The 24,427-nt window shown below is 38.3% G+C and overlaps 2 protein-coding genes across 7 annotated transcripts in view; one reads left to right on the top strand and one right to left on the bottom strand.

The window, feature by feature from the left end:
* The first annotated feature begins 1,178 nt into the window (after positions 1 to 1,178).
* LOC133517689 (uncharacterized protein C05D11.1-like) lies at positions 1,179 to 19,881 on the top strand. Its single transcript, XM_061851050.1, has 18 exons — positions 1,179 to 1,423; positions 1,520 to 1,865; positions 3,301 to 3,403; positions 4,911 to 5,033; positions 5,925 to 6,038; positions 6,450 to 6,602; positions 7,063 to 7,332; positions 7,669 to 7,811; positions 8,057 to 8,165; positions 9,253 to 9,423; positions 10,775 to 11,011; positions 11,599 to 11,718; positions 12,158 to 12,444; positions 13,572 to 13,746; positions 15,118 to 15,261; positions 16,400 to 16,557; positions 17,431 to 17,583; positions 19,331 to 19,881. Exons 1-18 carry the CDS (start codon positions 1,285 to 1,287, stop codon positions 19,386 to 19,388), a joined length of 3,003 nt encoding a protein of 1,000 aa, XP_061707034.1. The 5' UTR covers positions 1,179 to 1,284; the 3' UTR covers positions 19,389 to 19,881.
* Positions 19,882 to 19,918: 37 nt separating this feature from the next.
* LOC133517691 (protein ultraspiracle homolog) overlaps positions 19,919 to 24,427 on the bottom strand; it is a 58,147-nt gene continuing 53,638 nt past the window's right edge. For all 6 annotated transcript variants that reach the window (XM_061851058.1, XM_061851053.1, XM_061851057.1 and 3 more), the window contains 2 exons: positions 23,236 to 23,285; positions 19,919 to 22,373 (listed from right to left, as the gene is read on the bottom strand). In XM_061851058.1, coding sequence (XP_061707042.1) covers positions 22,152 to 22,373; positions 23,236 to 23,285 — 272 coding nt within the window. In that variant the 3' untranslated portion in view covers positions 19,919 to 22,151. The remainder of the gene's footprint in view (positions 22,374 to 23,235; positions 23,286 to 24,427) is intronic.

Raw genomic sequence — 24,427 nt, 5'->3', positions numbered from 1 at the left:
AATAGAAGGCCATGCAATTTTGTAACTCACTGTAATTTAATTAAATGTATCGTAAAAAAATGTTTTAATTCTACTGTAAAATAGTACCTACTTTTTTAAAGGCTGGGCAGTAAGGGATTGCTTTAATTTTAGAACAAAACAGCGTTTTTTTTTTTGAAAAAAATACCGGAAAATCTGACTTACAAATTTGGACTTTCTTAGGTTCATTCTACTTAGAATCTTCTCCACCCTAGCATTAAAAAAAGATATCCTAAAATATCCATACCATTACGTCACATTTTAGTGTGAAAAAAATTTCAATGTAAAACTAAAATTTCAATACAAATTTTCGGGTTTTTTTAGCACGAGGATTGATTATGCTAGTTATTCTGAGTTGGAAGAACCCAAAAATATCATGATGTGTGAGAATCAGATTTTTAATATTTTTATGGAAAACGCTCATATTTCTCATAAAATAATTTATTAATAATAGGTACTTGATAATACTGATAACAAAAAAAAAAAATGAGTCTCGAACCCACATCCTCTTGCATGTATTTCCACGTACATACTGCAACGCTATTGAAGCCTACTCACGCTGTGCCAAATTGTCTACTACAAGGATCCCAGTACGACTGTTTGACTGTGTGAGTGATACTTAGAAATAGAGTCAAGAAACATTCTGTCGACATTAAGGGGTAGTTTTTGTACAATGAAGTGTTCAATGTTTGTTGTAATAGTTCAATATTTATTTAAAGAGTGCGCTAAACATAATTTACAGAATAGAAATACCAAGACTACTCCACAAAAAAATTTAAACTCAAAATTTGCAATTGTGGCGCCATCTAGTGAGGTTTAAGCTTTGGGTAACCTAATCGAACCACCTTAAATAAAGGCCTCTACAAACATTTGCGATATAGCAGCCCAACAGAGTGAGAAAGAGCGATAGTTACAGTGAGATAACAATTTATCAGCGGCAACTTGTTTGATAACTTTTCTTTCATTCTAACTATATCTCCATCTCGCTTTGTTGTATTGATAAATCGCAAACGTCTGTAGAGCCCATTTTACTTTCACTCGTTTTGGAACATGCACTGCAGTGAAGTCAGCCCCAAATCGGCAGGGTTGGTAGAATTGTCAGTATTGTCACTTAGGACAGCTTTGGACACTTTGTCAATTCAATTGTCACTCTTCTTTTCTTTTGTATTGTATCGTCCTGTCACGTACCACCGGTAAACACGAGGTGTTATCTATTGTGTTACTGCTGAGATTTTAAACTAAGAATCCTTAATATATTATTCAACAATGTCTCATTTCAAACTAATATCATCGACAAAAGCGTCTGACGTGATTCCTGTGAACAAATATAAGTCGGAAAAAACAGGGCTAACTGTAATTATAGCTGATGTTGAGGGGCCGGTGGTGAACGGATTTTTCTGTCTCGGTATATATATTTCCATTATTTTAATCTGGGTATCTGTGATAAACTAATATTATAATATTTTCTGAGATAACTAATTAACTCCTTATTACTTTGCAGCGACCGAAGCACATGATGACGATGGATTGCCGCATACATTGGAACATCTTATTTTCCTTGGTTCAAACCGTTATCCGTATAAGGGTATTCTAGATTTGCTAGCTAATCGGTGTATGGCTCAAGGCACTAATGCGTGGACGGACACCGACCACACCTGCTACACTATTTACACGGCTGGGGACTGTGGCATGTTGACATTGTTAACAATATACTTGGACCATATTTTGAACCCAACACTATCAGATCAAGGTTTCCTAACTGAAGTACATCATGTGGATGGAGAAGGTGATGATGCAGGTGTTGTCTATTGTGAGATGCAGGGTCGAGAAAACACTGCAGACAGCAGGTATGTTGCAAACTATTTATAAATATTCCAGTAAGGGCATAAGCTAGTAAATATTCAAGGACAATCTCCATACAACGCAACATTCCTTATAAGGCACATTTACTATTTTAACTTTTTGTTCACACACCACAAATTTGCCAAAATAAAAAATGCAAGACCTTTTTATAGAACTCTGGCTGACTAGAGGTTAAACATACAAAATCTGTCACCTACTGCTATTTGTGACTTCTTAACATAAAATTTGACTTTTTTGGCCACTTTCCAAGTGCACAATTAAAACATACAGTCATGTTTGTTATGAAAAAAAAAGCTTCACACAAATTTCAGGATCAACAAATTTTGTTGAATTTTATGGTATTTGAAAGTATTTAACATATAAAATAAGAAACAAAATCTCTTCAAAGAATATTAGTGTGAAATTATTAAGAAACTAATTTTATTTTTTCTTTGCACTTTATTCTTGGCTTCTTGCAAATTGTTGATGTTGAAGAATGTCTGCAAATAAGTATTTTATATTAAAGTCAAAAACATTTCTTAATTTATGATAAAACCAAATCAAAATCGGTTTAGCAGTTTTTGAGATACAATTTTCAGAAGTTTGCTTACTTAATTATATGACTGCCTTACTTTTATTTATATGGCTTCAATTTACAATAAGAAATATGTTTGAGTTTATCATAAAGTACTTATTTGCAGACATTTTTCAATGTGGAAGACACTATTAGAAAAATAAAGCTTAATGGGAAAATATAAGTATTTAATGTTTTCACACTAGTTTTATAGAAATTATTTCGTTTTAATTTTTTTTACATTAAACAAAATAATTTTCTTTCAATTGAAAAATGTATCTGAATTGGATGATCCATTGTAGTTTTTTTTTTCAAATTTTAACAGATTATGCTTTTCACGTCAGCTCCAATGGGACGAAATTTGGGCAAAAAAGCTTTATAACCAGTTAGACTAATATTAAAATCATTTTAGAGATATTTTCATTTAATGGCGCCATCTAGTTTTAACATCAGAATATTTTATTTAAGCAAATATCACCCAATAACATCATCTTTTTTTGTTTTTTTTTTCTTGTACAGAATTTTTAGGACTATATTATAGACTATATAGGAATTAAGGATTTTTTTCAGTCTTGCCTGTTAAAGGGTTAAATCTACTTTTATGACTAGAACTGCATTCAAGTCTAATTTTACATGTGAAATTATAAAGAACAGTTGGGTGATAGTTTTCATATGCATATACCTAAAATGTGAAAATAGTATTTAATGTCATTTACAATACAACATTGATGATTCTCGCGCGAGTGTATGAGGGTTGTCAGTATGCTTAATTCACTAGACTTGGGTCAAGGTAAATCTACCAAGTTTTAAAAATTTGTGTAATTAGTATCTTAATAATTTGTAGTTATTTGGATATAATTTTCTAGGTGTGAGTTGAAGCTGTTGAGAGCATCTTATCCCAATAGCGGGTACTCGGCCGAAACAGGTGGCATCACTAAGAATCTCAGAGAATCTACTAACAACACTAAAGTAAGAAAATCTTTTATTGTTAACATATTTGCTGCGACATGAAGTCAATTTGACCCCCTGAAAGTATGCTTAAGCAACAATTGAAAGAGTAAGTAAGAGGGCCCACCTGCCATAGAACCGTCGCAGACAGAACAACATGGAAATCCATGAAAGAGGCATATGCTCAGCAGTGGACGTGAATATGCTGAGAAGAAGAAGAAGAGTAAGTAAGAGTTTAGTAAGAAATGTCTAATGTCTAATCGCAGTTTAATTCTGTTCTATACCTATTACTCTGTTTTTTTTTTTTTACCTAATACTTAGAAAATAATACTTGCGGACATTAAAAATAATATGTATGTACCTGTTAAACGCCTATTTAATTTATGTGCCTAATTTTCTGTAAAGAAATTCTTTTATGTAAGTACCAACCTAATTATGACATGTAAAATACTATGTTTTATGAATAAAAATCTGAAATCTGAAAAACTCTTGTTTATTCAGTCAGAGAACTAGTTTGCGCTGATACCTACTTTTAAATGTCAATTGTCCCAACTAAAAATGTTCACTTTTATGAAAAGCGACCTGCCCTGGCTTCGCACGAGTTACACAAAACCTTAACTAACTATACACCGAAACCTTTCTCAAGAATCACTCAATTGATAGATAGGGTTGCTATACGTCCCGTATATACGTGACTGTCATCGTATTGCAGGACCGCGTCCCGTATTTGTACCTGTCCCGTTTTTGTCCCGTATAATCGATACCGCTGTAGAATACCTAGTGAAATGGTTACAATTATCTCTGTGTAACCAGTCTGTTTATCTATGTAACTAAGCAAAGGGGCATAACAGAGCAAAGCTATTTTTGTATTAGCACACCCCCCCATAAAGCCATTACTACCCCATTGTCCCGTATCAGTTCCGAATAAATAGGTGAAACTGTATGAAAATCTATTCGGCCGTTTTCGAGTTTACCGCGAATATACAGACACAGCTGGAACTTTGTTTTATAAGGTGTAGTGATAGTGACGCCATAAATCAGTGGTGGCCAAACATTTTTTATGGGGAGCCAGAAAAATTAGAAAATCTCAGAGGGTCAGAATTGCAGCAAAAATAAATTTTGATTTGAAACCGTTAATTAGTCTAGCTGGCTTCTTTGCTTTAGCATCTATTATTTTCTTTATATGTAAGGCTGGAACGTCAAAATACAATCATGTATTGCGGGCAATATACTATAGTAATTATTTCGAAGAACCGACGGCGGGCCGGATAAAATCCTTTCCCATCACTGCCATATATGTATAAAATTTATGATACTTTTAATTTATCATGGTTGTTGACGTAACACCCATAAATACTGTTTTGTTGTCACAACACAATGAAACAATATAAATAAGTGTCTATCAGTAATATTTTATATAACTTTATTTATCTTTGAATGGTGATACTATTTTTACTTTACATATTTTAGACTGCGACATCAGTGGGTTTAATTCATTTAAAATATCAAACTTTTCCGTTTATATTAGGTCAGAGACTTCCACAAGAAGTTCTACAGGCCAGAGAATTTGACAATCATCCTAACTGGACAAATTAAGGCGGAAGATGTATTCAATGCCCTGGCAACTGTGGAGGCGGACATCATTGCCAAGGTCAGTTGCAGTCTCACTAACAAATATATCTCGACTAGTACAATCAAGGGAAATTGATCATGATGGCACTTCAGGTCTTGTCATTGTGACAATCAATTTAAACGCTATCAGAGACCTCGTGTTATTGTCACTGTGATAAGGTAGAAAGTAGCACAGAAATGAAATTCCTTGATGTACAGTCAGCAAAGCTATTAGGCACATTTGTATGCAGGGGTGCTAAGCTAATAGTTTTGCTGAGATGCACAGAGAGAAGATTCTATTTAGAAGTTACATTTTAATTGTGGTTCTATGTTTATCTCCAAATTAATTCAAATGAATATTATTATCACTGTGATGTCCCAATCTAATTAATTTAATTAAGTTATTTCTAATAGATCGTTATTTTCCTACACTCCTAAGGCAGTGTCGTTGTGCGAGCGTTGACAAGACGACGACGATCGAAAGACGCTAAGTGTGCCCGGGCCCTAAATCACACTTATCGGCAACGGCATCGGCTTCCCTCGGTACATGCTAACGTTGACAACTCGCAGTAACCGCGCTTCCAACCGGTTGTCACCGCGCTTGCGTCTTGCCGTCGGCGCGGATAGCGCCCCTGGTTTCCCCCTAAACGCCGCTGTCACGCATGCACACATTCTGTCCGATGTCAACAAGCCGAAACCGTGTCGAGATCTCTTAGGCGCTGAGTTGTTTCTGTTAGGTGCTTACGTATGATTGTTGAGTTGGGACGGCGCTGGTTTGGTGCCGAGGTTTTTGGTGTGCTCCAAGCTTATAACTTATTGCAATTAATTTATTTCAAATTTCATTGCTATAACTCACTCCTCTTACTATGAAATATTGTAATAAAAAAATTGTAGTTCGCGTAATCAATTTGAAATAATGTTTCTTGTATAGCGCGAAAAGGAAGAACTGGAGCCCTGGGTAAAACCGTGGCAGACGATTCCACCGCTGCCCAATTATGGCGAGTACAAAGAGCAGTGGCCGGCGGACACCGAGGATTGTGGACAGGTTGGTTTGTATGGCTGATACACTTGAGAGCAACTCCGTTAAACGCACGCATAACGCAAGAGTTTCGAATTACCTATTTGCACGTGTATCGTACAACGTTTTACAGTACGTACGGCTCTTGAAATTTTCAAACATATGCTGTAATAGTTATTTGTTTTACAAGGGGGCAAAGTTGTTTAACCGCTTGTGCCAATATCGATATATATATTGATATATACAAAAATAAATTCTACCAGCTAACATAAGGAAACAACGCAAAATTTGCATCAGAATACTGTGGCACACTTGTGGATAAATTGCAACTTTCTCATCCGTTTTTGAACAATTAACAGAACCTTTACCAGCTGGTGTGGTGAAAAAAATATTGTGATGCAATTGCCCACTCAATTGACGATATTTTAATATACGTAGGTGTTATTCGGCTGGCGCGGGCCCACGCTGACGGCGCCGTCGGCCACGAAGGAGCTGACGGCTTGTGCCGTGGCGCTGCGCTACCTGTGCGACACGGCCGCCGCGCCGCTGCAGCGCTGCCTCGTCGAGCGCGAGGACGCGAGGGCCGGCGACGTGAGTATACTGTACTACTTGGTATGAGGTCTCAGAATGGATAATAGTACTGAGGAATACATTATTCTCACTGTCTAAAAAACCGCTGTATGACTGTGAATCACGTTGTTCCCCTGTCTCTCTTGACCCATGAGTCACATGACGTTTTCTTTTTCACACTCATTAGACTACCTTAATTACTGCTTGAAACACTTGTTAGCCGACCACGCCCGAACCGTGGAGTAAAACTGATAGTATCATAAAATTACAACAGAATTGAATTGAAACCATTAATCAGAGCTATAAGGAGAAAAGGGCCGCTAAATTGCATGCCCACTTTATTAATGGATTCTTTTATCATGTGTCCATGTCCATGCAATTTTGGTCCCGATAAATACTCTATTTTAATCTGATCCAAACACTAATGCTGAATTGTTTATCTACTAAATAACTCCTTTTTTTAACTTAAATATTTTTACAGGTATCCTACAACCTAACAGAGAACATAGCCTCTCTGATCAAGATACAACTTGACAATGTCCCCATCGACAAGCTGGAATTAGCCCGGGACGAAGCGACCAAGTGCCTGCAGTGTGTCCGGGACGGGCATGAGCCAATCAACATGGAGCGCATGTCCAGATTGGTGAAAAAACAGCTGAGGGAATGCTATGCGGGGCTCGAGTCCGACCCGCATCATGCGATTGCTTTTAGATGTATTGGGGATGCGCTTTATTCTCAGAATGAGCAAGACGTGAGTAATATATTAGGTTTTTTGGCATTAAAAATGAGTAAAAAAGATTTGTAATAGGGTGTCTAGGTAAATAACAAGGTTCTTGAATGACAACCGCGAACTGGCAAACGCAAGCAAACCAAAGCTCTGGTGGCCATTTTAGGGATCCTTTAGCTTATGTTTAGCAGTGGACGATTCTTGATTGATAATGATACAATAAAATGGCAATTTAATGTATTATTTGTTTTTTTTCTTTTTCATATTACTTTTCCATATTAAAACGTACCTTATTGCATTTGCATAAGGTGCATTTTGAAGATATTGCTAGAGAAAATTAACTGAACCTACCCATTTCAGTTCATATCGCGATTGAATCCCCAAGAGGCGCTACAAGAGCTCCTAAACGAAGGCGAGGAGTACTGGCAAGGCATTATGAAGAAGTATTTCACAGACGAACTGGTCATCATCGTGGGTTCGCCTAGTATCAAGCTGCAAGACCAGTAAGTTTAATTACAGTTTGATCTAATCCCATCCAAGACGTCCAATGAAGTCTACATATTGACTGATCATTTAATTTGGTGTATTCCCATTTGTCCCCTGTGGGAACAGATGGGAAAAGGCGCTAAATATGAATCATTTCCATTTATCGCTCAATCGATTTTGGAACAAAGAATAACTACAGTTAAATGTGCGTTGTTCTATAAATTACTTAGCCATAATCCAGTTGTTAAAAATTGTTTTTTAGGATGGCAGAAGAAGAAAAGAATAGAATAGAAGCTCAAAGAAAGCGACTAGGAGAAAGTGGTCTCGCAACGAAAGGAAAGATTTTAGAGCAGGCGATTGAGTTTAATGAGGTACACATTCACCTATTAATAATGATTGATACAAAAATAAACTACTATTAAGGAGACATTAAGTCATTGGAATTACACATTACACTAGAACAATACATATGTAAAGATTTCGATGTATAGTTTCTCCGTGTATAAGTCTTTCTTATTGTTCTACATTGCCAACAGTAGTTACAAAAAGTAGTTTCTATTTATCGTGACATCGCTCAACAATAGTACATTACTATAGAGGACGGGAAACGAAGGGTTGCAGGCCAAGTAGATATAGACAGCCGAGCGTAGCCAGGACGGTAGGGATACGCGGCCGGCAACCCCGTTTCTCGCCGAGATTTGTATAGTGCTTTTCTCAAACATGGAATGAAATAATTAAAAAACATATCATGATGATAATGATGATGATTGTCTCATGTCCTAATGTGATAGGTTATTCAGTGCGTGGGGTATTGAAGGGGAACAAAAATGTAATTATTTTGGCGCTACTACGCACGCCATTACGCTTTTTTTCTTTTCTTTTTCTTTCTATTTTCTTTTTTGTTTTTTATTATTACTTTAGGTTATTAAAGGGGAACGAAAATTTGATTATTTTAACGCTATGACGCACGGTTCAGGAGATACAGCCCTGTAAAGATTTCTGCATGACTGTATAATAAAACTTTATGGGGCTGTATCTCCTAAACCGTGCGTCGTAGCGCAAAATTAATGAAATTTTTGCTCTCCTTTGAAAACCCGAAGTAATATTTAACGAACACATAAAATAAATAAAAAACACAAAAAAGACAAAAAAAAGAAAAAAAAGCATAATGGCAGAATTTTGCTTATAGGTTTTTTATGGTTAAATGCCAATACGTGCCATAATTTGACGTTTAAAAGCAAAAGTGGGTTGCCTTACAAGCCTAAGGTGGAAGGCTGTATGAAATTCCTTTACATATCATCTTCACTCATCGCACCTGATATGTACCTTATTTCCTGACCTAATTTGAAGTAAGTCATGTCAACATTTCATTACAAGTTTGAGAAATAGTATGAAATTAGACTTCTTATTTTACGTATAATGACTAAAGTTGGTACATTGTAACCGTTGTGCGCGCAGCGGCCGCCGCCGGCGGGCACGCTGGCGGCCGTGCCGGTGCCGCGCTGCGACGGGCTGAGGTGCCACGCCATCTCGTCGTGGAGCGCCGACGCCGCGCCCTGCCCGCACTTCGACCTGGCGCAGCTGCCCATGTACGCGAGGGTGCACAGCTTGAAGACCAACTTTGTCTATGTGAGTAGAACGCCTCTACGTCTGCCTATCGTTGGCCGTATTTTTAAAAGCCTTGCTCGACCGTTTCGATTCGTTTTTGTTGAGGGTTTTAGATTTTTTCGGTCGGGCACTGTCTTAGGAACGGTCGCTCATTTATTTCGGTTTACCTTTGTTTTGCCGTCAATTTTTATTATAAATTCAGTTTACCAAAGTTTAAAATACAGAACGGTTATTAAGTTGAACATTAAATCAATAAAATAATGATACATAATCTACTTTTCTAGTAACAGTTCGTATCCGTGGGGGTCGCAGTTCTAACCTAACTCAACACACGTTTCTGAAAATAATGTGTTTTTGTGGAGACACAGTTCTAACCTGATCCACTTTTCTGGAAATTATTTGTTTTTGCGGTGTCGGGGTTTAACCTAACCGAACCATAGTGGGTTACCATACTGGCAATATATTCAGATAATTCAGAACGTGTTGCAGGGTCATATGCTAGAAAATATCCGAAAGTTGTTTGGGGATGACTATTATTGCTTTCAACAAGTGCCTCGTCTCATAAAGCTAAACGTACATATGTAAGACTAGTGTTGAACAATTTTGACAGATTCTATACCGTGGCGAAAATGGCCTGCATCTTCACCAGACTTGAATCCGTTGGACTTTTCTATATGGAGATACATGCTCAGCAGGGTTGGGATCACAGCAGGGAATGAATTTAAATTTCATCTTGTCATCATTCGTTTCTCTTGATATTGGACGATATATGTAGACTGATGAGGTAGTGCGTTCGCGTGCAACTCATTCTATAGTAGAATGCGTAAAGTAATACAGGTTAAAGGAGAGCGATTTGTGCTAATGAATTAATTTTGTAAATAAAGACAAGTTTAATATTCAAATTTGAAGTTTTGTTTTAATTTTATGGCTATTTTAAACTAGGACACTTAATCTGCTCAACCCTGTATACGTAAAGATACGGCTGTTTATGCCGCAAAAAAATTATATTCCGACACTCAAAGGAATCAAAATTTATAGGGTACTTTCCGTTGACCTAGAACTATGAAATTTGGCAAGTAATACCGTCTTATATTACAAGTATAGGGAAATTTTTTAAAACTATACATTTGTAATTAAATCATTAAAATATAGTCTTTATTTAAAGTAAGTAATCAATCATTAAGGTTATGCAACGGTATTCGGGGTCATAATTGTATGGGTGACCAAAACATTTACTAATTTTTTTAAACTTTTACTAGTATGCAGGAGAGAGAAATCTGAAAGCCGAATATTTTTATGTACGGAACCCTCGATGGGCGAGTCCGACTCTCACTTAACCGTTTTTTTTTTAATTAACCAAATTCTTTTCCAGATTAACCTAATCTTCGACACGACAAAAGTGGATCAGAATACTCGTAAATGGCTGCCGCTTCAACTGAACGGGCTGGGCGAGTGCCCCGTGCGGCGCGGAGACGCCCTCATACCTCACGAAGAGGTCATATCCACTGCGGAGCAGCTTACCGTCATGTTCAGCAATGATATGGGCTTCGGCAGGCCGGGCAACTTCTCTGTGGGACAGTTCGGCAACTTCATCCATATTGAAGTCAGGGTGAGTTATGGTACAATATGCTCTATGTGGTTTGTGGCCTCATACGTCACGAAGGGATCATATCCACTGCGGAGCTGCTCACCGTCATGTTCAGCAATGATATGGGCTCCGGCAGGCCGGGCAACTTCTCTGTGGAGCAGTTCAGCATATACGTACGTATTGGAGTCAGGGAGAGTAAATACTAGGGTCAAGTGTGCCATAGGGGTAATTGTGGCTGGCCTTCACATTGGGGCCTGTTTACACATTGAATAGTGTTTACTGCGAGTTCATACATTTCCTGCAGAACGCAAGTCGCAAATGTGTAAACAGACCAGCCATACTTACCCGTATTGACCTTATGTAAGATAAAATAGGACCATAATCATAACGGACGAATAGCATAGCTCAAATATCAAGACATGTATCGTAGAAAACCACACAATATAGGTAATATGATGTAATCAATGTGTAATACGTTGATGTGTCCCATGTTTTCAAATCTTCTCTTAACTGCCTTTGTCGATTTTCGTCGTACTTTTTGCCGGTACCTAAAAAAACCTATACCTAAATGGTTTGGAATTTTGATTAACCTATCTTTTTTTTTACAGTGCGAGCCTGGAGATTACGAGAAAGTGGTGGACCATTTATACGAAGTATTGTATGCTGCCGAAATAACCAAGGAGAGGCTTTTGGTGTTCGCGCAGAGACTTATTAACGACGTCGCGCAGGTAAATTATATTCTCATGTTTATTACAATACTTAAAATAATATAGAAACACGATACAAAAACTAGGTGAGATACACTGTAAAAACTATACACGAGAGAAACATGACTACTTCGTTTTTTTTTGTTCATAATTATGTGTCAAAGTAATAACTAATAAGTCAACTGCCTGCTTTAGTAAAGTTACAGTTGGTGCTTAGTAATGTCCGGTATGTCGCATCGGCGGTAAGGTTCTCTATAAATATCTGAACACGTCTCTATTATCAAGACTTGAAAGATATTTGCAGATGTTTATCTTAAGACTAAGATAAGTCACGTTTCCCGACAGTGCAGTCTAATTTAAACCTTAAATCGGAATGCTAAAGTTGAAATTCTATTGGCGCGTATGTGGTCGTTAAATCCCATAATGCCTAGAAAAAGGTTAACCAAATTCGCTAATACAGGTACGCAGGTGCGGCCACAAGATAGTGTACGATCTCCTCCGAGACTCCGTATACAGCTCGGACAGCAACATCCACTGGTGCTCCGTCCTGCGGCAACAGAAGTTCCTCAAAGAGCTGATAGAGAACCTCAACGCGGGTGGCGACCGAGAGGAGACCGTTTTACAAGAAGCTAGAGAGACTTTGAAGAAGATTACGGAGAATGTGTGGCTACATCTGGCGACGGACTTCGAGCGGTATCCCCTCAGCACCGAGCCGTGGAAGAGGTTCCCTAATGTCGGCAAAGCTCCGTGAGTAACGTTTAAAATGCCCTGTTGGTGAATGGTTGATGCGCAGTTGATAAAGAGTTGCTCTGGGGCCCATTTCTCGAACGGTATTACTGGTATTAGACTAATATTATTAGTCCACGAACTGTCAAGTCGTATGGGTTACCATGGCAACACACTAATAATATTAGACTAATAGGGAGCGTGCATGAACTGTAGGAGGCAGCACAGGAGCCGTCAGATTTCTGGCGCGGCGTAAATGTGATGTTTATTGTTCCGATGTAGCCCAAAAGATGGCAGAACCTACTATGTACAAGTAAACAAGTGACGTGTAAATATACATGTTTATGGTTCCGATTCAGGTCACAAGATGGCAGACCCTCCAACGCGCATGGTCCCTATACCGTTCGAGAAATGGGGCCCTGCTGAATCTTGAGGCTTTATATTTGTCGGGAGCCGATCGTAAAGTCCTTGTGTAATGTTTTGACGGTAGTCACATTAAAGTTTAAACTTATAGATAGGTTCGTTAGGTTGCTTCAGAAACCCGAAGGGCAAAAGGTCCACTCAGGGAAGACAATGATTTTCACGTCACATCTGACTGATTTTACGATCGGCTGCCGACATTTCACACATTCGCATTATTACTTCGAGGAGACGAGGTAAATTCAAAGCGTAAGGAGGCATTAAAGTGCTTTCCTGAACGAACTACAGAAAATTGATAAGAGAATGAGAACCTGTTTCGTTCCCTTTCATCATCAATCCTCCTTACCGTATCCGGCAATGGCGACTCCATCAACAGTTCTTGTCCGGATTATGAAACGCTCTAACGTAGCTCGCAGAACCAAACTTTGTTTTAAAGATGTGGTCGCACGATGCGCAAATGAGTTGTCCAGTCAAATTGTATTCGTGTGAGAGGTCTTAGGCGCGACCTAAGACCTCACACACTCTTGCGGATATGTCGTTTTTTTTAATGATACAAGAGGCAAACGAGCAGACGGATCACCTGATGGTAAGCAATTACCGCCGCCCATGGACACCTGCAACACCAGAGGGGTTGTAAGTGCGTTGCCGGCCTTTAAGATGGGAGTACGCTCTTTTCTTAACTCGGTTCGACTGTATCAGGTAGATATTAAGAATGAAGTTTGTTGCAGGCCGTCCCTATACTGGGACGCAGAGCTGCTGAGTGGGTGGGGCGGGGGCTTCGTGGTGGGCGTGGGGGGCGTGGAATCGTCGTTCCTGGCCGCGCTCAGCCCCGGACCCAAGGGACTGGTGTTAGAGCAGGCGGCCCCCTTGCTGGTCGCTCTCAACTACTTCACACAGCTCGAGGTGCGCGCTCACACATTCAGACCGGGGCGAATTTAGTTATTGATTGTAAAGTCTAGAAAAAAGTGTGCCATACGGTTTATTGCAAGTTCATACATTTGCTACTTGCATTTAGTGGCAAATGTATGGACTCGCTATAAACACTAATCAGTGTGTAAACAGGCTCCAATCTGAAGACCTGCCACACTTACCCGTATTGACCTTAATAATTACGCATCACCTTACGTGGCTGAATATATCTTTTCTACTCCCATACTTTTATTTGTCATTTAAAGGGTCGTGCACACATCTTTAAAACCCTACCTTATAGTTGTCAAAACAAGTCTTTAGTCTATTCCCCAAAAACGCATTTTTGCATACACGCAGTATCTTTTTGGTACTTTTCGATACTTCGTGTGATGACTGATGACCACTTAAAGAATATTGTATGAAATACAATGTTGCCAACCTTATTTTAAATGTCATCTGTGACAAATAAGTGAACCATAGACAGGTTTTTTTAATTTCATTCATTCATTTTCCCACCCGTACCCTACATTCTTTGTTACTTCTTGAATGAGGTTATTGGGTGGGTTATTGTGGTTGTCGAATAAAAACTTAACTTTTGTGTTAAATAACAGTGTGTCTTTCAAGTTAAAATGGATGAAGACGAAAACTTAGTGTTTACGCCTGAAGAAATATCAGTGATTGGCCCAAGAAGTCACTAAAAATTTTTTGCCTTCAAAATCGCGATAGATGAAATGAAAATATTTGTTAAATTTACAATTTTATTTCAAAGTAAGTGCTTGGTCGTGGAAAAAGTATTGTATGCAACGTTGTTTAACTGAGTCAAAAAATACTCGGGGCGTCTTTATTAACAATTTTCGGCTTCGCCTCAAATTGTTACTCACGCCACTCGCCTTCTTTGACCTCTCTTAAACAACGGTTGCATAAAATACTATTATATAATCTTCCCGTTTAAAAAAAATCGGCTAATAATTTTTTTTATGATTACTGTCCATACTGCTGGTATTTTTTTTTAAAAGAAAACACTCGCCTTCGATGAAAGTATTTACTCACTACGTTTCACTTATCACTCGGGTTATCATGGCCCGAGGCGAAAAACGCCACCCAAATCAGAACGGGATGGCGGCGCACTGTGGCAGCCCTCTGCCCCACCTAGGGGATATAAGGCTTTAAGTCACTTCTCACTTATTAACTTTTCTTTCATCTACTTTAGCCTAGTCTCTACTTTAGCCGTAGAGACTAGGTAATACAATAAACGCAACCTCATATAATTCGGGTTTGTTAGAATCATCTTAATGTCTGATGGCTGTTTAATCGGCGATTTTATTTGTAATTTTTAGTAAAAAATGTGTATTTAATTGTTGTCAGGGCCCGATGTGGCGGCTGATCCGCGGCTGCGGGCTGTCGTACGGCTACGGCGTGCGGCCGGCCTTCGGCGAGGCGCGCATCGTGTTCTCGCTGTACCGCGCCACCAACGCCGTGCAGGCCTACTCCAAGGCCAAGGCCATCGTGGTAACGATACTTGATGCAATACTGGTACATTAGGCATGATAACACTGCGATCCCGAGACGGTAAGCTCGTTTAGCGCGTTTCGGTATTGTGACAATGTACAGATTTCGACTACCCTCCCCTTCCCGAAATCATAATTCGCCGCGATCGTTCGGGGACGCTCGGCAGAAAGCGATCTGTCACCGAGCTTGACACATATCGCGCGTGTCCACCCTGAACCCTTCAAAAATTACTCGAAAGAATGAAGTTCTACACCCTCCGTGTCGCGACGTCTTCCGAAACCATAAGCCCCTGAAACGAGTAAGAGGAGTTAACGGTACACTGCAAAATTGTACCGAATTGTAAAATACTCACTGTGGTATCGGGAGTCATGACTACACCTACAGATTTCCTTGCTCCTAGCACAAACAAGGCAACGCTAGTGACTTCCTTCCGATATTTAGTTTATCTATGTCTTATAACTGTCATAATAATGTCATAAACAAATGTTTGGGAATAAATGAACAAGAATAACGAAACTATCAATTTCCTACGTACTTCTTACTTAAAAAAAACCATGTCACATACCGAGATTGTCTTTGAAATCGCCATTGCCAGTAAAACCATCATACTTGATTATCAAAATTAACTATCAATTTCTTTCCCATATTTTCGGCTGTTTAACTTTTTTGTCGCTTTGAAAAAAAAAACCGACTTTAATTGACTAAAAGATTTTCCAACTTATATGGAAAATGATTAACGTGCAAGGGGTCTCGATGATTTTTGATGTTTTTATTTTGTTAAGCACGAACAACATCGTTCGTGATAGGAAAATCTCTAGGTCTAGTCATGACGATGAGCCCGTTGTGCGATCGGTCGACGTTACGATACGCTTTCACAGTGTCGCCACTGTCGCGAGCTTACTGCTCAATCGCGAGACGAAGAGAGATGTGTCAGAAGTGCTGATGTAAGTAATGTATCTAGTCAAATATGATAGTGTTGTCATCTAATTGGCCGAATGTCCAAATCAGATGGTTTTGTTTTATATTGTTTTGTTTACGTACCTAACTAAAAAAACAGATATGAAATTAAAAATGTAAAACAAAGATTTATTGTTTAAAAAAAAACGAATTCGATGTTAACTCGTTTTATACATTACAGGAAGAATATCTTGCGGAGGGTAAATTCGACGAGGACTTGTTCGAGTCTGCCAAGAGCACGGCGCTGTTCGAGGTGGTGGAGAACGAGAAGTGCACGGCCGACGTCGTGTCAGAGTCGCTTCTTAACTACTTCAGACAAGTCTCTGAAAACTACAACAGGTTGGTCTAACTTCAGTTAGTTATATAAAGCCAATAAAGTAATTTTTAACCCTTGCCACGCCTATAGTGCGCGGCCAGTCATCGTGGACCTTGTCGGAATGCACGAAGGTTGATATTGGGCTGTAGCTGCGCGCGTCAGTTGACGTATTTGGCGGTCAAAGGGTAAAATAAATTAGTTCAAGTTGGCGGATTTCTAGCTATTGTAATAAATAAATAAATAATAAAATAAATATTATAGGACATTATTACACAAATTGACTAAGTCCCACAGTAAGCTCAATAAGGCTTGTGTTGAGGGTACTTAGACAACGATATATATAATATGTATATAAATACTTAAATACATAGAAAACACCCATGACTCAGGAACAAATATTCATGCTCATCACACGAATAAATGCCCTTACCAGGATTTGAACCCGGGACCATCGGCTTCGTAGGCAGGGTCACTACCCACTAGGCCAGACCGGTCGTCATATTGTAAATTGAATATTTTAGCGTTGGTAATTAAGTCACTATTTGAGGGAGGATTGATTTGTTACATCTCGGCCTAAAAGAGATACTCGTATATAAGAGCGCGGCCAGATATAGACTGCCGTATGCCTCGAACGCGAATCCCCCGCGCACGTAGTACGTAATGCACTCGGGCAGTAAGCGTCCCTTTCGCAAAAGAGCGCATTCGCGACACATGGTCCGCCAGATCTAGACCTAAAGCGATCTGCATGCACACGTATGTAAAGGGAATAACCAAATAAATAATTAAATTGCGTTCGTCGTTCATCAAGCCGCCAGTATCACGTATCAAATGGCGCCGACATGAAATATTGTTTGTTTGTTACCATTTCTGTAGTAATGTTCTAATTGGTTTCCCAGGGACCTCGTGTGCGCCATAGCGGCGGTGACGCCGGCCACGGCGCGCGCGGCGGCGGCGCGCTGGCTGCCGAGCCTGTTCGACGGCGCGCGCGGCAAGACCTCCGTCGTCTGCCACCCCGGCAAGGTCAAGGAGCTGCAGGCTGCTTTCGAGAAGTAAGTCTTATATATGCACGGTAAACAGATACACCATTGTGAAATCAAGTGTTTACAAAGCTAAATAAAGCGGTCGGACTCTCTCATATCAAAATTAACTGGAAGATCCCTATTAGAGTGGTTAAAAAAAACCTTTTATTAGTATTTCCCGGCGGGACCCCCCCTTATTTTATTACACTTAACGAATTCTTTCACAGGCCTATTTCGTCACCTTTAAAAACGACCACAATACCATGTCGCCAGCATATAATTCCTAATTTGTCACCTTCCTAACTCGTCCTCGTGGTTGTATCGTCAATTTCTTATCTTGACCATATTTCTACAGTATTCCTTCTATACTAAATCTGTATGAGCAGTGGTAAGTCGATATAGGGTTGGTGACAAGTTAGCACCGTGGACCATATAGGAATGTCGACGAAAGAAATACAGTGAACCATATGTTTTGAGGAAAACTTAAAAGGGTGACGAAATAAAACGTTGGACAGAATCGCCCTGAGACCTACATCAATTTAATATTGTATGGACACAAATATTTATATTTGTATATAAATATTTGTTTATATATATTTAGATGTTTTAAAGTATTTGTTTATCAATTATTCCAACATGAGTTATGAAGTATTTATATTTTTAATACTATTTTAAGGCAAATAAGACTTTGTGACATGCTTTTGTATGTTTTGTTGAAAATCAAGATTAAATATAAATATTTTTTTTTACTTACTTCATAACTTATGTTCAAATAATGTTAAAACAACAACTTAAATAAAAATATAAAAAATAATTATTTTATTTTTCGGATTTCAAAGTCGTGTAGCACCCCATTGTAGTTGTTATAAAACTTGGCGAATTCTATCAACAATTCAACATAATAGGTGAAACAAAATAAAGGGATGCCGCCTTCTGTCTAAAGTTTGAATTTACGTGAACCACTCTAATCCTTTTATATTATCACTATTAAAATAAAAGTAGTGGTTTCAATTAAAGTTTTCTAGCTTAATGTCTAAGTACCTGGGCGAGTTATAACTATTTATTGTAATATGGTGGTGTATAGGTGATAATCTAGATAAACTTAAAAAGTGAAATGTGAACTGACAATTATTATTATTTACAATAGATTTTAACCTTACAGCACTTGTCACAGAGTAACGCCATCTATTATCAATTTCTCTTAGTACATAGGTCATTTTTTTACTAAATTAAACTTGTCTAAAACAATAAAAATTAAAAAATTATATATAAACTTGAACATATAAAAAAAAAAAAATCAAAAGTTGTCACCGGGCGAGATTCGAACCCGTAACACTCGTTTAGCAGTCCGCGTCTTAACCCGCTGGACCAGACGGACAGTGGCCGGGAATACGAAATTAGCGACCATATTCTGCGTCGAAAGAAAAACGCATGAAAACTCGAAAACACGCATTTTCCCAAACATAAGACTAATCTAGATCGATTGTATACCCCCAAAACCCCCATATACCAAATTTCAGCGAAATCGTTAGAGCCGTTTCCGAAATCACAGAAATATATATATACAAGAATTGCTCGTTTAAAGGTATAAGATAATGTTGGCGTGTTTGTGACATTTTTGGGCAGATGAAAGCGTTGACGCGATGCTCGATACTTTCTGCATTTAATGGTCAAAATGTCACCGCTTTGGCACTACCTACCGAACAGACGCCAATAATTCCGTTAATTGCATGTAAATTTAAATTGCATGTGTTTTCAACAACATATTTTCTTTCAGGATCAATGTGAAACTGGAAGCATTCGAGTCAATGGAGGCCTCGCATTTCAACAAATGAGAACCTAAATACGTACTGGTAATTACTGCGAACTGCCGTAATAACAATATCAACGTCAAGTTATCATAGAAGTATAAAGCTATGTACAGTATTGTTTTGTATTTTTTTATACTGTCAAACAAATACAGAAAGAAATATTTGACATTAATATCCATATTTCTGCCGTCCATCTTGCAATAACTTTCTTTCCTGAATTTGTATTTCACCAGAGCGCAATTCTAATATTATAACAATTTACGCAAAATAGCTATTAATTATAAGTGTAACGTTTTAATAATCTAATAATTTTTCCTTTTTTTTCTGTATTTTTGGAAAGTTTGTCACCAGTTGCAGCTAAGATATTTCTAATGAATGTATTGAAATTCTTATTGTGTTATGTGATTTAGATAACTAGTTGCAAACTTTTCAGAAATCAACAATGTTTTCAATTATTGGCTGTGCCATTATAATAACGTTGAATATAACGTCGAATAAAGTATATCTTGCATTTAAACGATGATGTATTCATTTTGTGAAATAAAAGCTCATAGTTTTGTGATAATGATAAAGTTTAATCACCTTCATCTTAAAGCTATGTCTATACAAAAAAATATAACTTACATTTAGTCAGATATTTAGTGAACATCATTATAAATCATCTCACAACCGCTGCAACACCTCCAACATAGAATTCATACCCAACCATAGAATAATATCAACTTCAACATTAATGCAGTTATTACATAATTCCATTCATATTCAACAGCAATACATTGTATCCATAACAAATTATGGGGAAAGATTATCATTTTCTCCAAATATATAATTCATAATTTTAAAACTTTCTTCTGCTTTGCATGTCGTATATGTGAGCTTGTTGTCTTGTTCTAAATGACGCGACTAAATACATTACAATTTTATAAGAAACATCACATTTATTACCATCTACTGTCCATTATGCGCCATTTAACTCTTATATACATTTATTTTTATTTGGACAAAGTCTTTCAATTTTAATACTGGTTAGTTGTTGATCAACCATCGCCTGAAATGAGCTTATATATGAATGAGGTACAAAAATAAACTGGCCCTGTAAGGATGTCGTAAACCATTATTATAACCACTCTCATAGGCCACGTTAAACAATATCCCAACCGTAAAAGGTGAAATACCTATATTATCAATACGAATTACTCGAGTGAGTACTAGTTACAATTACAAGACATACAATTTCATATTTACAATTAGACATAAATTTGAATAAGGAAATAAAATATTTTCTAAAATAATTCAAGATTACTAATTTTTATCTGCATATTCAAATGCATATTAAAGCACCAACATATGTACGAAAATACTTTTAGCATTTATACATACGCGTCATATGTAAAATAATGATATACATGTAAGGTCATCTATAACATAGTAACAAGGCGATTCAAATCTTCAGAATTGGAATACGCTACGGTATATTTAGTACTGGAGTGCTCAACGTTCTTGCATTGAAGAGAGATTTGGTAAACGTCATAATTACCTACGCGTAACAGTCTAAAATATTATATTAATTCACTATGGACATCTAGATACTCGACGAATATAATTATCCTAATTAGCTGAACACCTTAACTAAATACGTTAATAATATACGACTACGTAATAATAAAGAGGCGGCCCCATTTTCTTTACCTAACAACTGTTACACTTATCTGACGAATGTCCCATATAATTATGTACTTTTGTACACTTTCCCGCTGCTTGGTCCGACACAGCATGGAACGAAGTAAGATGACTTACATTACTGTATTTACTCAGTTAAACGTATTAGGTAACCTTGCAAATTGTGATGTGGACAGCAATATAAGTCACCTACTTTCAAGTCTCCACGTGTCAGATAATCAGGCGTAGCAGTTAAACTCGGTGTACACAGACGTGTAGTGCACCATCGTGTCGTTCGTTGTAGAACACAGTAGTCCTCGCTCCTCAGTCACGGTTGGGGCTCTCTGTGGCGGAATGGTCTCAACAAACCGCCTTACATAGTTTTTGGATCACTTATACTCAAAGGAATTATTGAAGCAATGACTCCTAGTCTAATATTAATCAGCCTCGCTTATATCATTACGACATCCGACACGCAGTCACGTAGGGCGGCACGAGTTATTAAATAAAAATGAGATACTTATGTGCCAATATTTGCTCGTCAATCAAAACAATTACATCGGTCGTATATCGTAACGATTATAGCTTCGATTACACTAGTGAACAACTAAGCAATATATCAAAGGGCGCAGGTAGTGTGCATGTCGCCTTTTCTTTTGTTATTTCCACTGCAAAGTTCGTAAATATTTTCTGTGTAATCGTGGTTATAAAGATTAGTTATCTTATTCGACGTACTAGGCGAGTTGTTCGGTCGTATTTAATAGATAACTCTACTACCGCTGCGTTTTCGAATATAATTGGCATAACATAATTGTCGCTAAGGTACATAATGTAACTTAAAACGATGCCTGGACCAGCCAGCGATAGAAATTCACGTGTAAATATATTTTAGTGTAAAACGCCAGCAGAGTTATTGTTATCGATCTCAAATACCCTTCAAGTAAAATTAGAAAGAGGCAAAAAAAAGTCGTTTAAATAATTTAAACGCTTTAGAAACGGTCGCGATGTCGACGTCGGCGAGTTATAGAACATGACGCGAACGGCGGACGGGTGTTGTAGAGTACGACTACGGGGTCAGCTCGGCCGGAGTGTGTGGTCTGGCGGGGGCGGGACATCGGGCGGCGCCGCTTACATGATGGAGTTGGCGTCGATGGGCGGCGCGTGGTGGCGCAGCGCCTCGCGGATGTAGCCGGCGATGCTGGCGTCGGCCACGAGGTGGAAGAAGTAGAGGTGCTCGAAGCTCTTGAGCGAGATGGAGCGCAGCGCCGGCAGCCGCAGCAGCAGCGCCGCGAACCGGCCCTCCTCGCCGCCGCGCGCGCGCCGGCAGTACTCGTCCAGGCACGAGAACATCTGCGCACAAGCCACACGTACTACTGTTAGCTTACCACCCCGCGTCAAATGAACTATCAAGCTGTATGGGGTACCGTGGCAACACACTCATGTTAGGCTGATGTTATTAGTGTGTTGTCGTGGAAACCCGTAAGATTTGACAGTTTATATATACTAATAATATTAGTCTAATACCGTTCGAGAAATGGGCCCCCGCATGCAAACGTGTGTGTGCAAAGTTGCTTAGCTAATAACCTAATAATAAATGCCGCAAAACGCCGCGTAATTAAGTTTTTAATAAAGTCGCGTTTTATTTTTACTTTCTTATAGTCGGAGTAAGGTAAGAAGTAAATTTTGACAGTTGTGAATTAACCCTTATGTGTATACACGATGTTTCACTAGAAACTTTCTCTAGAAGATTTCAATAGTGTATTCCTGGTTACATTAAAAGACTAAAATGTACTATTAACTTTTCAGGAATTCGCCTAGTATCAGAGTAGCCAATTGAAAAAAAAAAATTATTACTTAGTGCTAAACATCTTTTTAACCCTTTGAACGCCACGCGTATCGCACGCGGCGCGTAATCGTGAACCTTGTCGGTACGCATGAAGGTTGATATTGGGCTGAAGCCGCGCGCGTCATATGACGTCTTTGGCGATCAAAAGGTTAATCGCGATCTTGCTACGACATAGTCTAAATATCCTCATTGATAGATATAAAAAATGACAAATAACACTTCGCAAAAAAACATTTACTACTACTAATAGTAGGTATTTAGATTTCATCTTTGTAACTAATAAGGGAAGTAACTTTAAAAACTTTTCGTCCCGTCTTCACCCCTCATCATGTTCTACAATATCAATTATCAAGGAATATTACTTACTTTTTCTCGTAAATTATCAACATCTTGTCGACTTTTCAACCCTTTCACATCTGTAATGAAGAAAGCAAAAATATATAATTATTTTCGCTTTTTATTGCATTCATACCGTAACTTTGATACTAAAAATATTTGGGGATGGAATTCAAATTATTGTATTCTGCAATAATTATTAACCCCCTTATTCATAAACGTGTACTAAAGTTACGATGCCGCTGATCATCGTTTGTCCCTTTCCATCATACCAATACGTCGGAAAGGGACAAAGGATGATCAGCGGCATCGAAACTTTAGTACACGTTTATGAATAAGGGGGTAAGAAAAGAATAACTATAGGCCTCCTCCACTTTAGCATGCAACATAGGGTAAATAAAGGCCAATTTATTTTATAAAGAATAACTATAAAGGGGTGAATATCACAAGCACAATCACTATCATCATTTCGAATGTCTAATTTCCTTGCACATTTTTTTAAAAACTGTCCAAGGAAGTTGTAATCCTGTAAGTTGTATAGCCTGGGACCTCTACCAGACAACAACTAACACCGTAAAAGTTACTTACAGTACATATGGTGCTTCTTTCCCGCACACGTGCGGGAATGAGCACTTTCCGTGCATATGTCAAAACTTTAAAGAGCCATATATATACTGTAATAGTAGATTAGACAACAAGGGCATAAAGCGACCCAATCAAGGCCTTAGTTATATACTCTGGTTCTTAACTTCGATTGCGAGGGAAATATATAGAAATGTCGAATATTTAAGGTTATTTTTATGGAATTTATTCAATACTAAAAAAATCGTACTCAGGCGCCCGGCCCTGAGCTGCAGCAGTGGCAGTTGTATGGCAGATTTTTGACTTAACAATTAAGTTAATAAGGGTCATAATAGATGAATTTAAAGCAAAAATATGCCACTTACACGCGACTTAAATACCAAATTTATGAGCATGAGAAGTGAAAAAATATTGAAACACTTCATCTTAAATATTCCCAAAGAACAACGGTGACAAAACGGTCTGATCTTATCTCAAGAACATCTAATCTTCTTCGCGTTGTCCCGGCATTTTTTTGCCACGGCTCATGGGAGCCTGGGGTCCGCTTGGCAATTAATACCTATAATCTGATCTTCCAACCCAGCGGGTAAACGAAGCCTTATTGGGATTATTCCGATTTCCTGACGATGTTTTTCTAAAA

The sequence above is a fragment of the Cydia pomonella genome, chromosome 5, assembly GCF_033807575.1.
Source record: "Cydia pomonella isolate Wapato2018A chromosome 5, ilCydPomo1, whole genome shotgun sequence".
NCBI classification, from domain to species: Eukaryota; Metazoa; Arthropoda; class Insecta; order Lepidoptera; family Tortricidae; genus Cydia; species Cydia pomonella.
This window is presented reverse-complemented; position numbering and strand designations above follow the sequence as displayed.